The sequence below is a fragment of the Rutilus rutilus genome (genome assembly GCF_951802725.1).
Source record: "Rutilus rutilus genome assembly, chromosome: 1".
Classification (NCBI taxonomy): Eukaryota; Metazoa; Chordata; class Actinopteri; order Cypriniformes; family Leuciscidae; genus Rutilus; species Rutilus rutilus.
In genome coordinates, this window is record NC_140209.1 from 11,902,369 (window position 1) to 11,920,240 (window position 17,872).

Consider the following 17,872-nt stretch of genomic DNA (forward strand, 5'->3'; position numbering starts at 1 on the left):
GTGTGCGTAGCTAAACAATGGTTAAGCTAATGAATTACGGTTGACAAGTGGTATTTTTATGTAAATTGATTCATTTTTTTATTCCGTCCACACTTTGACATCAGAGTTTAGGCATCCGTCTTTTAGGCATCCGTCTTTTAGGAATCCGTCTTTTATGATCTTCTATACTGCATAATGCCGAAATGTATTAACATATCGTAAATTTCAATCGTTAGATAAATCATCTAACTATTATATGTGAAACATAGGATTCACATATTGGATTCTTGTTTATATTGAACATTGTTATTGAACCGTTTTTCAATATTATTGAAAATAATTGTTAAATAAAAGCGCTAGTGTTCTCGGCCTCATCAAAGTTCACAAAGTTTTCACAGGAGCATACCGACTCTGAAACAAGACTTTGTTTACAAGATTTTGTTTGCATTTCTTCTGAAACACCCTGTTTTGAAATGGTTTAACTTCACCAGCGTAACACTTACTGTATTGTCGGGTGTGATTGTAATGTTTTGTATGGCGTTTTCTTTACACTTTTCCTAGAGTTAGCTGTAATGTTAGTGAACTCTAGGTCTTCTCTTTGTTCATACACGACGGTATTTGCATGATTTGTATCTTGATTTGTATCATGATTTGATACGCGAGACATTTACATTATACCGTAAATAGCGCTAAAATGTATATTTTAATTATCTCTGGTTCTATGTTTTTAAAAAATAAAGACAAGGACGCCTCTTTCTATAAGCGACCCTCAAAATCTGTGCATACAACAAAACACTTTTGTCTCATTGTTTGAAGAAAAACTTAAATCAGCCGGTGCTATTGAAGTTATTAAACACCCCTGAATTCGGTAATGATGCGATATTTAACTCAATACGCTGGAATGCGCTAAAGAACTTTAACAATGGTCAAATTAACTTAAAGCCTACGCAAAATTATTCTTAAAAAACATTAACTTAAAGCAAGCGCGGTAGACGGTATTTAATCAGTTTAATAAGATTATGTGTTCGGACGGCTAGACACTAGTCATGGGATGTCCGGCAGAGAGAAGGGTTTGAGTGGTCACAATTTTATGTCTTCATCCAGAGCCTTCATCAAAAGTGCCTTTTCCCAGCTTCGCAATGTAAATGTTGGACTATATGTCCACACCCGTAACATCGACCACCACGGCATCCGTTTCAGGCCAAACAGAGGAGCGGGTGGGTTACATGGATATGTCTCACCAGGATATGTCTCACCAGCGCCCTCCGGCTTGTCACAATCTTGGCATGCGTCGGGAACAGGAACGCCTTGACACCTTTAAGAAATGGACTCCTGCTGCATTATCTCCGGCTGAGCTTGCCAAAGCTGGTTTCTACTACCTTGGCCAGGGCGACAGAGTGGCTTGCTTCAGTTGTGGAGGCCAGCTTAGCAACTGGGAACCGGGAGATCGTGCAGTATCAGAACACCAGAGGCATTACCCCAACTGCCGTTTCGTTCGAGGTGACTGTGCAGATAATGTACCTTTATCTAGCCCTTTCAATGTATCGGCAATGCAACGGTGTGAAGAAAGGTTGCTCACATTTGTCTACTGGCCCTCAAGAATAACTGTTCGACCAGAACAATTGGCTAAGGCTGGTTTTTACTATGTTAGTCGTAATGTTGACGTGAAGTGCTTTTGTTGCGATGGTGTACTCGGATGTTGGGAGTCTGGTGATGATCCATGGGTAGAACATGCCAAGTGGTTTCCAAGATGTGAATACCTCTTGCAAGAAAAGGGCCAAGAGTTTGTTCATCAGATTCAAGCAAGATTGCCAAGACTATTTGAGCAGCTGACTAATGGAGACAGCGACTCAAGAGAATTTGTGAGAGAACAAGAGAACAATCCTGTGGTGAAGTCTGCTTTAGAGATGGAATTTGAGTGTGGCCTGACGCCCCAGACAAATGAAGCTGCATCCCCTAGTCAAGATCTTTCAGACTTGCCTATGGAGGAACAGTTAAAAAGACTTCAAGAGGAGCGCACATGCAAAGTTTGCATGGATAAGGAAGTGAACATTGTCTTCATCCCCTGTGGTCACCTAGTTGTGTGCAAAGAATGTGCACCTTCTCTGAGCAAGTGCCCCATATGTAGAGGATTGGTCAAAGGCGCTGTCCGTACTTTCCTATCCTAAAATTTTCCTATCATTTGCATTTAACTTGATGCATAAAAACAAAGGAGAAGTTTATTTTTTTCACTCGATCCAGTAACAACAGTTTTTGGATTTACAAACATTTAGAAAGTAGTTAGGATGCGCTTGCTTTAAGTTAATGTTTTTTAAGAATAATTTTGCGTAGGCTTTAAGTTAATTTGACCATTGTTAAAGTTCTTTAGCGCATTCCAGCGTATTGAGTTAAATATCGCATCATTACCGAATTCAGGGGTGTTTAATAACTTCAATAGCACCGGCTGATTTAAGTTTTTCTTCAAACAATGAGACAAAAGTGTTTTGTTGTATGCACAGATTTTGAGGGTCGCTTATAGAAAGAGGCGTCCTTGTCTTTATTTTTTAAAAACATAGAACCAGAGATAATTAAAATATACATTTTAGCGCTATTTACGGTATAATGTAAATGTCTCGCGTATCAAATCATGATACAAATCAAGATACAAATCATGCAAATACCGTCGTGTATGAACAAAGAGAAGACCTAGAGTTCACTAACATTACAGCTAACTCTAGGAAAAGTGTAAAGAAAACGCCATACAAAACATTACAATCACACCCGACAATACAGTAAGTGTTACGCTGGTGAAGTTAAACCATTTCAAAACAGGGTGTTTCAGAAGAAATGCAAACAAAATCTTGTAAACAAAGTCTTGTTTCAGAGTCGGTATGCTCCTGTGAAAACTTTGTGAACTTTGATGAGGCCGAGAACACTAGCGCTTTTATTTAACAATTATTTTCAATAATATTGAAAAACGGTTCAATAACAATGTTCAATATAAACAAGAATCCAATATGTGAATCCTATGTTTCACATATAATAGTTAGATGATTTATCTAACGATTGAAATTTACGATATGTTAATACATTTCGGCATTATGCAGTATAGAAGATCATAAAAGACGGATTCCTAAAAGACGGATGCCTAAAAGACGGATGCCTAAACTCTGATGTCAAAGTGTGGACGGAATAAAAAAATGAATCAATTTACATAAAAATACCACTTGTCAACCGTAATTCATTAGCTTAACCATTGTTTAGCTACGCACACACAAAATAAGAAAATAAGTGTAATAGTTAGACGAGTTTAAAACGTAATAGGTAACAGAAAAACAGCCATACTCATCTTTCACGTCAATGTTTCGTAGGCATCGCAGAAAGATTTAGTCATTTTTCTTTTGTCATATTTTTTTTTTTCTTTTTTTATAAAACAAAAAAGAACCGGTTAAAGGCCTATCGTGTAGAAGGACCTATAATGTATAGGATACTTTCCTAACATGTTTGACCACGCTCTATGTACTTTTTGCAAACTGTACAAAAACAAACAAGATGTCAATGACAGACATTCGAAACGGATCACTATAGTGGCTTTTCTGTATTTGTTTTTAAATGGCTCATGATGATGCATTTACTTTTAACCCAGTTGACCTCTAGAACTTACTTTTCGTGCAATTTTACTGGAGTGTGGAACTTTGTTTAACAGCCTCAAGCTTTAATGAGTATGCATCTCTCGGTACAATAGTCGGATGTGATTCTGTTGTAATAGTGTAAAACAGTTTGTGTGATTCGTATTTGTGTGATTGATATCAATTTAGTCAAACTATCGCTTAAATTCTTAAGCGTCATTTATTTCTATAAACGTCTTCACCTAAAACACAGTCCAACGTACAACATGTGAAACAGTGTCGCCTGCTATCTGAACAAGATGACTAAATCTAGCGGAGTAATAAACTTTTGTGTATTTATTTGTGTATCACAAATTCTTAGTGATTTGGTCTTTTTGAATCTTACATGGACACGTGTGATTCCAAAGATGATGTTTTAAAGTTATAGAGTGTAGAACTTTGCATCACTACGGTGTGACAAAATACACCCAAAGATACTAAGTAGGAGAATATCTAACTGTTTGTGTTAGATATCTGTGATCTCAGATCACAGATTGTGATCTGAGATCTCTTTAATTTTGTGTGTTAAAGTGTTAGTAGGTATTAGTTAATAACAAAAACTTTAAATTAACATAATATTAATAAAATATGGTTAAATTACATTTTGAAAATGTTTATTTACAACGTTGTGTGTCGTGATACCTCGCAATGTTAGAGAAATCTGGTTGCACTACGCCTAAAACTTAATCATCCACATCTAAACATTATCATGGTTTTGTTGTATTTTAAAACACTGTTTTTCTTATTTCCTGATTTTCATTTTTCAGGTCGATATTTGTAGAAATAAGCAAAATACATTTATAAAACAAAAAAGAACCGGTTAATGGCCTTGTGTCAGAACACAACAGGTTATTCTAACTTTGAAAAGTGTCATACAGTATTTGATTTTTACAAATACCTAAACCAACGGGCCTAAACCGTTGACCCCTGAAGTTATGACTTCTGAAGGCCTAGATTCGCTCGGCTGAAAAATGGTATTTTATTAGCTAAAATCATTGTCTGTATTCATAAAATAAGTCCTCACGGGTGTAAAATGATCTGTGCCAATGATCTGATTTTAAGAAAGATCATTTCTTATCTTTATTTGCATGGGACCAAGGAGGCTTCCGTGTCGTTCCGCCATCTTGAAAAAGAGCAGAGAGGGACAAAAAGCGCTAGCCTAACTCAACACGTTTCATCATCAACACTACTATAGTCAACCACCAAATTATGACTTAAACACGTTTTAAGTAGGCTATTACATTAAAAAGGCGTCATTGACAAAAATTGTAATTTTGAATTAAGTAATAATTATAACAAAAGTTGAAATTACAATTATGACTACGCGTCATAATTATGAGATGAAATGATGACGTACTAAATTGAAATTATGATAAAGTAAATGTTCCATAGTGAAATTTTCTGAATTCAATATAATTGTATTTGTGAAAATGATTCAGTACCGAATCTTCAATAAACTGCTTGTTTCTGCAGTTCGTGTAGGCCTCTAAGACTTGTAGGCCTCTAAGACTATGGATAACTAAAAATGATTATTGAATAACTTGAATTTTGTTGACAATGTAAAAAAATTGTCTTCCCATACCGGGAGTCGAACCCGGGCAGCCTGGATGAAAGCCATGAATCCTAACCACTAGACCATATGGGAGACAATGATACTGCCCCGGCAAATTTGAAAGGCTGTACTGCACAGTACATTATAATGCAGGATCATACTTATGCCGAGCCACGGGAGAAGGAATCCTCATCGCCTAAAAGCTAACATTTAATTTATCGGTATGTAAATAAATATCAGGATAGCTTTTCCCCATGTGGAAAGATCTAATGAAGGAGAAAGACTTTGAAAGGGAAGTTGCCTGATTTCTTCTCGACAGGCAAGTCAAAGGTATGGTCTAAATTACAAGCTTTTTCATTGCTTGGTTGTGTAAATCATTATATAGCTGCCATAACAGTACAAAAACATGTATCGTTAAACTCAATGAAGCGCTATTGGAAGCCATGTTGTCATAGCTTCTTGACACATTACGGCTACCGCAGTTGCAACACGCATTTGAAAAAGCGAGTAGATGGGAGAACCACTAGATGGGAGAAATTCTTTTGGGAGACCTAACTTGTAGTTGGGTCTTTAACAACAACAAAAAAAAAAGCCTCCACAATCGAGGAGGTCAAAGGGCATGCTTCCTGCTATAGATAGTATCATCAGCTCCCCCAAAGTCTATTCATGCGGCCAGCAGACAGATTTTAAACACCGATTTTACACTTCTACATATATTTTGAGTAGATAACCGATAGTATATTCTCAGTAAAGGGTTTCACCCTGTGTGATTCCACACTGATTAAGGATAGTTCGGGGAATACAAGTTAAAATGATCTTATACGATCGTATACTTGTACTTTGAATTATGACTGATAAAATTAAATATTCGCTCAAGACCAACTTTACTTATGCCGCGTCAGTGATTTTGCAAATGATACAACTTAGTCTAAATAAGAGCAATGTGGAGTCCTCGGATTTCTTAAAAAACAACACAACAACAAAACATTGTGACAAACTATGACAACATGTTGTATGGACAAAAGATCTAAGATGCCCAAGCACAGTTTTTCAACAATCAACAACTAAACGCTGTTTAGTAAAAATTCTACTTTAGGTTACCGTTAAACAAAATCATTACAGTAATCTTCTAAGAAAATAAATAGAAGATATGATTTTAATAAAACTTTAAAGATTTCTTTTAATTTTAAAATACCTTATTTAAACTTGTATGATTATGCTTTTAAATGAATTTACTATAAACTCTGGATGTACTCTGTAAAAGGCGTTAGCAGACTAGATTTACTGTGACATTGTCCCCCGAGACTCATCTGGTCTGATACCCTGAAGCTTCAGATCACACTGTGGTTTATCTCTGAAGGATCTGGGGCTGTAAGGTGTTTTTGTTTATATATTTATTTAGCTAAACTTTGTTTACATTTTAGTAACATATGTTATTAATAATAATTTAATTTAAAATAGAGATTAGTTTATTTTTTAGAACCGTGTGTGTGCACAAAATGATATTAAATGATTTATTTATTTATTTATTTCATTTTGAAAATGTACAAATGTAGTTTTCTGTGTTTAGGTGTACGGTACAAAATTCATTATAGCTATATATATAAGACCCCACCATAAAAATTTAAACCCCGCATGGACAAAAAAATGCTGATTGAATCTTTTCATATAAATGAGATTTAAAACGACTAAAAAGTACAGTTTTTCTACAATCTAAAGTTTTTGAACAGACAGACATTGTTTAATAACAATTATACTTTAGGTCACCATTAAACAAAATCATTACAGTAATCTTCTAAAAGATAAATAGAAGATATGAATGTATTCAAACTTTAAAGATTTTATTTAAACAGTCTTTTAATTTTAAAAGATCATATTTAAACTTTTACGATTGTGTTTTGAAATAAATTCAGAAAGATGACGGCACGCTAATTTACCGGAACCTGTCACAGACACACACACGCACACACACACACACACACACACACACACACACACACACACACACAAACATACCATTTGTCTGGTGCTTCATGAAATCTTCAGTCAGCAGACTTAGATGAATTTTATTTTTATCTAAAACTGAAATTTCAGTAGATTTTTATTTTTTTATTTTTTTATATACTTTTAAAGAACAGAATGTTTTTCAACTTTAGTTAAATTAGCAAGATAACCATTTTAATGTATACCCTTTTTTATGTAATAAGATTTTTATTCTTTTGTTTATCAAAAACAATTGGATCAATAAGATATTTATTTTATAAGCATTTAATTATATACTTGTATAAAGAACTGAATGGTTTTCAACTTTAGTTAAATTAGCAAGATAGCTATTTTATTTTATACACTTATAGGCCTAAAGAACGGAATGTTTATGTAATATGATTTTTTTTTATTCTTTTGTTTATCTAAAACTGAATTAAATGGTTTCAGTAGATTTTTAGTAAGATATTATTGCATATTATTTGTGTGAAATATAAAACATGATTAGGGTAAATCTCTTTTTCTCACTTTCACTGTTACCTCAGGAATGTGGAGGGGGTCATGTCAGAGGACGCACACACACACACACACACACACACACACACACACACACACACACTACTCTGGCTGGAGAGGCATTCAGAAAAAACAGTGTTTTTGTTTTACAACTTTTAATAATGTATTGAATTTAAAACCATTATTACGACTTTTAATAAATGTATTAAATTTAATTAAAAAAAATAAAATCAAATAAAAACAACATTTTATAAAGATATCATTTAAACTTTGAAATAAATTTAGCCCTATTGTCTCATTCTGATCGCTGAATAAACCTAGGAGGAGAGAGAGAGAAACACTGACATTTATGTTATATTATTTTATAAGCATTTCATTATATACTTTTATAAAGAACTGAATGGTTTTCAACTTTAGTTAAATTAACAAGATAGCTATTTTATTTTATACACTTATAGGCCTAAAGAACGGAATGTTTATGTAATATGATTTTTTATTCTTTTTGTTTATCTAAAACTGAATTAAATGGTTTCAGTAGATTTTTGCTAAGATATTATTGTATATCATTTGTGTGAAATATAAAACATGATTAGGGACAACTCTCTTTTTCTCACTTTTGCAGTTACCTCAGGAATGTGAGGGTGGACGTCTGTGTAGCAGAGATATCAGTGTTTATGTCTGATTCAGCGAATACAGATCGTAAAGTCAAACGGACTGCTAAAATGACCAGTACACAAACACAGAAAATACACCCAACTCGTGTGCACAAGAGATAATGCTTGTGTGACACAGTCTTCAAACTTTCTGTCAAAACCACATGATCTACGACTAACTAGGACAATAGGGCAAACCATAACAACAACATATGCCGGAAAGACACCGGTAGATAAAACTGTCAAAACACATGATCGAACGCTCAATATGACAATCCATATCCATATCTATACACGCCAGAAAGGGCGGGACAGCTCAACGGTCAACCGGAAGGGCGGTGACCAGATGTCTTATCTGGGGGCGGGACCGGAAGTCATCAATCATTTTGACACATGGTGCAGGGTTATAACTACTGAGGTGTTTTTAACGTTGTTAAACTTTGTTTTTAACAAATGTTAATTAATGCATTAACTATCAAACACCGGAAAAAGACTGTATGAGTTAAATCTTCTGCTTATTATGCTGGTGTGGTTTATGGTTTAATTTATTAATATCATAATGATCACTGAGATATACTGTGTTTCAGGTATCAGTGGAGTGGATGATCATGTGTTCATCAGTTCTGGTGAAAATGCTCGTCTGTCCTGTAATAATGCTCTTTCTGACTGCAAATCTAAAACTACATGGATCTACTCTAACAGATTCAGACATTCAGCAGTAGTTGCACTGATTGAATTAGGGATAAAGAATAAAGACACAGAGAGACATGAGAGACTGAGTCTGGAGTCTGACTGCTCTCTGAACATCAAGAACGTCACAGTAGAAGATTATGGATTATACAGCTGCAGACAATATGTGACCGGACAAGATCACCAACCAGGAGCTGATGCTGATGTTTATCTGCATGTTCTTCATGGTAAGTTTATGATTATGTGGTCAATTTAAAAAGGGCAGATTCTCCCTTTAAACTCAGATGATGATTGAAGAGTCTGTGATTTGTGTCTTGTGTTCAGTTTCAGTGTCTCTATCATCATCATCTTCATCATCATCATCATCTTCATCCTCACAGACTGAGATCAGTCCAGGCCGCTCTGTGACTCTCTCCTGTCAGTTGTATTCATATACTGGATTCTCCTGTGATAAATGGGTTCGTTCTGGGAGAATTGAGCTGTTGTGGGTGAATCAGGCTGGTGTTGATCTGAAGACAGACTCCAGATATCAGATATTATCATCATCAGCTCCAGATCACTGTATCATCACTCTGACTACAACACTCCTGAATGAAGATGACAACAGAGAGTGGAGATGTCAGCTTGCTCACAGAAATCAACTCCAGACCTCAGTCAGATACACTGTCAAGTATTCAGGTGAGAAAACACTCTTTTCAGACAGATTTGTGAAAACTTTCACACACTGGCTCTACTCTTTCTGATGGCTTCATACGTTTGGCAATTGTAAAATATTAGTGGTCAAAGTCATAAACTGCATACAAATCCTTATAATCCCCAATATTGACCTCCTATGGGTCATACTAGGCTAAAATACACTCTTCTGATTTATGCAATATTTCATGCTTAAAGGTGCTGTATGTAACTTTTCTACTAAAATGAATCCTTTTTTTATTGCCTGTGTGTGAAGGGGTTGTAATCTCACATTAAAATGATCCACTTTGTGGGTTTTGCTATTACCTCGGAAAGCAAGTATTCTTATTTTTATGTGAAGGTGCCGGGTCGGATTTACCGCGAAATCCAGTGACGTGACTGAGACCTGCACGCGCGCTCCCGAGCCTCTCGCCTCGTCTAGCCTACTGACTTTGCACTCAACAGCAACGACACTGCAACTTATGACATGGACTTGTGACTTATGCAACTTATGACATGTCTGATAACACTAAGAAACGACCTGCTCCCAGCACAACACAGACTCCAACACAAACTCCACATATCTGAAACATCACCGCTAGAGGTCGCTGAAAACTACATACAGCACCTTAAATAATGTCATTGATTCAGGAAAGCTGAAGGTTTATGGGAAGCAGCTCACTGTGTTTCACTCTCATATAAACCAGGAATAAATGATACAGTAACATCTCTCTTCTCAACTACTGCCACTGTAAGCTGTGATGATTGAACACAAACTGCATGTCATGATCAATATGAAAATATGATGTTAATGTCCTGATGCGTCTGAACATTCATCTTCTGCAGCTCCAGTCGCTTCAACAACACTGACTCCAGTCAGAAGCTCAAACTCTGAGAAGACATCAAGCCGAACTACAGCAGCAGCTTCTACACAAGGTTCATGATCACATGATCACTGTCACACATCATCAGTCTCTCGCTTCAGTGGTTTGCACTGGCTCTCACAGACTGCTTTATCATCACACATATTATCATCAAAAAGTAGCTTTTTAGTCAGATTTGTCAGTGAGTTTTGATGTCTTGTACAGTCTGTTGTCTGATGCAAAATAATCATAATATACAGCTAGTGTAACTCACGCCACTCCTATGATAAATTAATAAAATCATAGGGCCCTATTTTAACGATCTAAGCTCATGGTCTACAGCGCAAGTTCACTTAGGCCGTCTGAATCCACTTTTGCAGTGCATGATCTAAAAGTGTTGCCCATATTCTCTTTATGAGTAATGGGTGTGTTTTGTCTCTATTCTCTTTATGAGTAATTGGTGTGTTTTGTCTCGTTTTGGGCATAACGTGAAATAAACCAATCAGAGTCTCATCTCCCATTCCCTTTAAAAGCCAGTTTCACTATTAACATGACGGAATTTGCAAGCAGAAATACTGAACACTTCTCTAGCGAGGAAACGGATCTGCTTGTGTGTGAGTTTAAAGCTGTGTGTGTGTGTGTGTGTGTGTGTGTGTGTGTGTGTGTGTGTGTGTGTGTGTGTGTGTGTGTGTGTGTGTGTGTGTGGTTAAAGGGACAATCTACGGGACAAGACAGATTCACCATATCTTTATGTACACAATAATAATCTTTTACATTGTAATCGTTTTATTTTTAATATTTGGCATGTTTATATCGGGCTGAAACTAGCAAAACACACTTGCCTGGCGCTGCATTGTGCGGATGTATAATAGGGCCCATAGTGAGGATTTATTACCTATGCCTTGACATTGTGTTCATGCATTAAAATATGACATATTTCTATTTCCATTTTCACTGTAAAAAATTTCTAACCCTCCCAAATCAAAAATTTCAAGTGACCGATAACATCTAAATTTTTCAATTGGCCCAAGTGATTTACAGAATTTCACTTGGGCCAATTGAAAAATTTAGATGTTATCGGTCACTTGAAATTTTTGATTTGGGAGGGTTAGAAATTTTTTACAGTGTTGTTTTTAACAGTTGTAACATCAACTATAGAAACAACACTGATTCCAGACAACACAGCAAACTCTCTGAATCCAGGTGTGTATGAACATCATCTTCATTTGACAGACTCATGGAGTTTTCTAGAATCAGTATCTGAATCCTCTCTGGATTACACTTTTTGTTGTCAGTCGTTTTTTATAATTCCATACGCCCACTGCCAGTTCAGCCAATAGTATTTCCAACCCGGGATGCCAGATAGCAGGAAAACACAGTGTATCGCAGCCATCAAACAAACTGGGTCAGAGATCGCAGATCACAACCTAAACATCTCTATGAACGAGAGCTTATTAAAACACGGATAAATCAACTCATCAACTAACAGTCTGTAAGTCTCCTCGGCCTTCATTGTCAATTGTGCTCGTTCTGTTGCGTTTTCTCAAACTAGCGACCCGTGTCGGGAAACAATGATCTCTGATATTTTTAACATAACTCATCCCATGTGAGCAGCTTTCAGCACTGATACTGTAGCTCTGGGCCCGTATCCCTAAAGAATTTTTGTGCAAAAAGTGGCTCCTAGCGGCCAAATTCTAAGAAAATTCTAAGAGTCATGACGTTTTCTTAGAATTTCCCCTAAAAGTGACACGAAAATCCCAGTTAATATAAAAGCTATTCCTCAAGATTCCTAGCGCTTAAAAGCGCTCCTAAGGCGAGATCTGCTAAGAGCAGGGAAGAGGACTTTTAGTGGCTTAGGAGTTCCCCTAAGCAGCTGCACAAAATGGCCAACAGAGGAGGCAGGAGAGATGTCCTAATCCCATTTGTTAACAAGCCTTCATAAATAGACCAGCCAGCAATCACAGACATTGATAAAAGCTGAGCCGTGTTACCCTCGTTAAGACCACACTGAGTTGTAACGTTGCAATTTCTACTTCATTAAGGACAGCCCCTTGAGATAGGCCATCTTGTTTTCAATGGGGTCCATATGGGAGTGAAAGTACAAAATATGCCAGCTAGGATATTAATATGAGCAAATAAGACACGAATCATTATTTGAACAGGGTGTAATGAGCTTAAGTTTTCACATATTTTAGATTCTAATGTTAGGCTATAACCCCTACAGCTTACTATTCATTTTCCAGATATTTTCTTGAATGTGAAATATTATTTACAATTACAGTCTGCATAAGATTAGAGTGTATAATTATGTTTATTGATTTGAGGGTACATCCTTTGCTCATTATCACCAAAAGTTCATTTTCATCAAACTTGTAGGATCAACCAATCACGGCTTTTGAAATGATGACTCATACCTAGCAACGGGGTCAACCACACCTCCTCACTAAGATAGGATTTTCCATCCATTCCTTGCTCAGAGTTCACTGAAAATGTTCTGGAATCACTTCTAAGCTAAAACTCATGGCAAGGAATTTTTAGGTTAAGTTAGGAGCTCTCTGAGAGGATTCTCAGAATCTTTAGGGATACGGGCCCTGGACTACAGCAGTTTGTAAAATAAATGCCTTGATATTATGTTCATGCATTAAAATATTATATATTTCTCTTTCCATTTTGTTTTTAACAGTTGTAATATCAACTACAGCAACAACACTGACTCCAGACAACACAGCAAACTCTCCAAATCCAGGTGTGTGTGAACATCATCCTCATTTGACCGACTCGTTGTTCGAGCAGCTGATCACAGATTTTGACTCAAGACATGTTTAATTTGTAATCTACATCACTTTCTAATTCCATTCTCTTGTACATCACCAACAATCATAAACATGAAAACTAATACCGTAATGTAAAAAGTAACTGTCATTAAATGTCAGACACACTGGCTTTTAATACATATCAATTTCTATAAAATCATCATCACAAGCATCAATTTACATGATAAATAAGGATAATTATGCTATTGAATGTGCCATTTTTATGTATTTGGTTAAACACAGTAATATAGTCCTGCTAATGGTGTCTCTCTCTATTACTCTCTCTCAGTGACTGTGATTGTTGTTGCCGCTTCATTCGCTCTTCTCCTTCTGGCTCTTATTCTCTGGGTGATTCGTAAAAAAAGAGCAGGTGAGTTTTTCATATTTTGTAACAACAGACAAAAACATCTGATCAAACAAATATGTAATTTAGACAAATTTATTTCTCTAAAAGTGAAGAGAAATCAACGAGTTAACAAAAATAATGTTTCTATTCTACAGCACTAGATTCTTCTAGACTCTTTTAAAAACTGATTGTCATCTGCATTAGAGACTGTGTGTGTGTTTGATCATAAACTTTCCCGTGACATTATGTTTCAGGCAACAGAAGAGGGACTGGTGACTCTGTGGTAAGTATTGCAGGTTGATCTATGAGTTATTAATGTTCATAAGGACTGACCCTGAAACATGACACTCTTATTACTCAGATTATAAAATGTCAGGGTTCTCAGCAGACAGTTCTGTCAGTCTTGTCTTAGTTTAATCTGTCTGTGTTGTGTTTGAGGACATGACTCTGTCTTTATTTGTGTTGGCCATGTGTTCCTCTTGTCCCGCCTCCTAGTTTCCAGTGACCACGCCCTCTTGTTTAGTCGTTGGCTGCATTTACACTTGGCATTAACATGTGACCTGTATCCGGATGTTGTCCACATACACATTGAAAAGACAAGTGTAAACGCGCTTCTGATCGGATAACAGTGTAATAATCACCCGAAAGTTGCAGAACCATTCATTTTCCGTGAAGAACGCTCATTTTTCCCTCCACAGCTGGCAACGTTCTCGGACCCATACGTTTCTCTGTACCGTCTCCATTACGGCATCTATCCACATTATTAGTACTTGAAGCTTCTTCATCCTCCTCATCTTGCAAGATTTGTAGAATGTCCCCCGACTGAAAACAGTTTTTAAAAGAAAACCCACTTCAGGCCGACTTTGCACCGGAGCCATACTTTCTTTTCTTTTCTTTTCTTTTTTTTCCGCGGGAATGCGAGATCCGATCTGTTATCCAGATACAGAAGCCACTTGATGTGGACAGGTGTAAACGCACCGTGTCCTGATTGGCTTATGATCCGATCTGCTTGATCAGATCACGGTGATCGCATGTTAATGCCAGGTGTAAAAGCAGCCGCTGATGAGTCCTCGTCAGTCTGAGTGTGTGCTCTCCTGTTGTTTGTCTGAGTATGCAATATTCCCGAATGCAATATTAGTTTCACTTCTGTCTCCTGAGATTCCTTCATCTGATCGAGTTTTGAAGGCAACACAGATCTATCCTTCACTGCCTTTGATATCCCACAATCCTGTGCTTTCCATTCTGTGACAGTTGAGCTAGAAAAATAAAGATGACGTTGGAAAGTTGCGGCTGTTACCGGTTTCCACTTGTGATGCCATTTCTAGTGAGAAATTACTATTGAAGTCATTAAAATAAACACCATAGAAACAATGAAACTGTAATACACATGTGCATGACCTCATCGTTTTCACAGATTTAAGTTTGTTGTTTACACGGAGATCATTTTCAAAACTTTGCGTTTACAGGCACCTAAAACGCCATTGTCGTGTAAATGAACGGCCAAAACGCATAAAAAGTTTTAAGTTTTTTGGTTGAAAATGGTGTCATGTAAACAGCCCCTCAATTACAATGAACTGGCAAAACATGAGGGAAAGAAAACACAAAGGCTGCATCCGAAAACGTAGACAATGACTTTGTAGGCAGCGTCGGCACACGAAGGTTCCACACGAAACTGATTTCAGACACACTTCTGAGGCAGTGTTACGGTTTAATGATCTACAGCAAAATAGAGCGAGCTTTGGTGAAAACTAAGTGAATCTATCTAGTGTCCTGGCAGCAGAATACAGTGTTTTTAGTTGTTCTTCGTGGATCCGTGTGAATGGGGATCATTTTGACAACGGTGTCGTCTGTACGCAGAAAACTCAAAGGAAACATTTTTAAGCATATAGTTTTCGTGTAAACGTACCCTGAGTGTGTTGTGCTACCTGTGACTAATTGCTAGGGGTGTAACGATTCATCAACTACATCGATGTATCGATTTATATTCCTACGATCCAACTGGATCGATCTGTGCTCGGCAAGTTGGCCTTCCGGACGACATATATCGATCTAATATCGTTTTAAAAGGTAATGAATCGATTGTATCGATACTAGGAAATAGCGCATTGGATTTAAGCGCGTTAGACTTTATATGGATGTTTTTTCTTTGCACTTTTAATGATAAAGGCGTTAAACGTTACTCTATTAAGTCTGCCTATCTGTGTCGTCGTCGCCATGCGTGACGCGCCATCAGCAGCGCAAAGACAACAAGCAGCGCAAAGTCTCTCACCTCAGAAAAACGGACTGTCCTGTCCTCTCAGCCGCTATACTGCAGTAGCGCGCACTCTTCAATTGCACGCGCAAATGCGGCGGAGCGCGCTGTATCACTTCACTAAAGCGCAAAAGAAATACGAGCATGCAACGTCGTAAATTAGTAAGTTAAGAAATAAAAGTAAAATACCAATAAATTACGTTATTGGTACGTCATGTGTGTTGCTATTTATCAGGAGCAGTTTCCATGTTTCTTTACCAGTTCTTCTAAGTATTGTGTATCACCATGGTAGCCTAATTGTTGTTTGTTTCCATAACAAAATGCCACTTACTGGTTTTGTATATTTTTATATGACTGTGGTGGCTCATACCAAGATTGTATTAACAAAAACTAGTTTGGGACTGCTATTTATTAGCTTAACCTCGCAGTGCCTACTGTCTATCAGTATTTGTCATGTTCTTAAAAAAAATTTGTTAAGTAAAGGGGGACAGAACTTGTGTGTCAACAATTTTTGTGTAAACAAATGTATTATAATAGGCTTATAATTCCTAAAAAGGTGGGTCGCGGCTTGATGACCATGCGGAAATGTGGGTCCCATGGCCAAACTATTCAAAACATCATTCTATGTTGTGATAATCGTAATTAATAATCACAATTACAATTTCAAGGGAATAATCAACAATTAGCCTATCATTTTTGTCATAATCGTTCAGTCCTACTTATTAAAATAAAATGTGAATGCATTTTATATTAATTGTTGTTTACTTGTTTGTTTATATCTATAATTAATTGATACCTGATTCCCTTACAAGAATTTTTGGCTAAAAAGTTACTGAATCGATTTCAAGTCACTGAATTGTTTCGGATCGGATCGTTCTAAATGAACCAATATCGTCCTTGAATCGTATCGACAACCATGAATCGCGAATCGAATCGAATCGTTGTTAAAACGAATCGTTACACCCCTACTAATTGCCCATTGTTCTAGTTGTGGATTTCATCATGTGTTGTTCCTGTTGTGTGGGTCAAGTCAAGTCAATCATCCTGTCATGTTACAATAGGATCTGTCATCATAACGTCATGTCTGTATAATAGATTTTCACAAAACATTTATGTGAAATTGCCAGGACACACGTTTTACACATATATTACCTGAACATTTGCAGAATCTGAGCAAAATATCATTGATGAATGGCATTTAATAGCTTGATTTTTCCATATTTCCATTGATGTTTAGGAGCAGACCGATGATGTGACTTACACTGAAGTCGCTGCGTACAGTAAAAAACGAAGCAAAAGGAACAAGGTGAGTGAACACTTCCTCGATGTTGTCCAGCTTCTCTCAACATGATTTTTGTATATTTTCCTCTTATATGCAGATCTTCTTGATTTGTGTGATTATATGCAGTTCTTCATGAATTGAGCTCAAACAACATGCTGTAATAATCGAGGGTTGAAACAACTGTGATGTTCATTCAGGTTCGCTGTGATGATAAAGTGACTTATGCTTCCATCAGAGGAGCAAAAGCTGGAGCTCAGGAGAACTGCAGTCAACTTTATGCCTCTGTGAACAAGAACAAATCAGGCAAATAATTATACAAAACCCACATGAGCAGAGGAATATCAGTCTAATATAACTCAATCCTAATGGGTTCATTCATTGTTAATACTTTCAATGTCTTTTACATGTTAACAAACAAATTGTAATGAATTGTTGTCTTTTGTCCTCTTTGTGTTCTGGCTTTGAGTTCTAGCGCTTCCAGAACTATTTTAATAACCTTTGGTCTAGTTTTAATTTAGCAATGTGGAACTAGTGTGACTACGTATTTCAGGAGTATTTTCAGAGTGATGAACTCACTGTTGAGGTTTGGAAACATGTTTCTGCTGAGTGTGAGAACTCAGTTAGT

General features: G+C 36.7%; 2 protein-coding genes across 2 annotated transcripts in view; both read left to right on the top strand.

Moving 5' to 3' along the window:
• LOC311297742 (uncharacterized protein) overlaps nt 1-17,388 on the top strand; it is a gene marked incomplete at both ends in the record, with an annotated part of 153,426 nt that extends 136,038 nt beyond the window's left edge. Inside the window, 4 exons of the mRNA XM_084420181.1 lie at nt 13,658-13,738; nt 13,969-13,997; nt 17,203-17,271; nt 17,374-17,388. Coding sequence (XP_084276307.1) covers nt 13,658-13,738; nt 13,969-13,997; nt 17,203-17,271; nt 17,374-17,388 — 194 coding nt within the window. The remainder of the gene's footprint in view (nt 1-13,657; nt 13,739-13,968; nt 13,998-17,202; nt 17,272-17,373) is intronic.
• LOC311297764 (putative inhibitor of apoptosis) lies at nt 1,203-12,210 on the top strand (the record flags this gene model as incomplete). The annotated part of the gene is made up of 3 exons (XM_084420199.1): nt 1,203-2,103; nt 8,918-9,247; nt 12,170-12,210. The coding sequence occupies exons 1-3, from the start codon at nt 1,206-1,208 to the stop codon at nt 12,208-12,210; spliced, it is 1,269 nt and encodes a 422-aa protein (XP_084276325.1). The 5' UTR covers nt 1,203-1,205.
• Nucleotides 17,389-17,872: the final 484 nt, after the last annotated feature.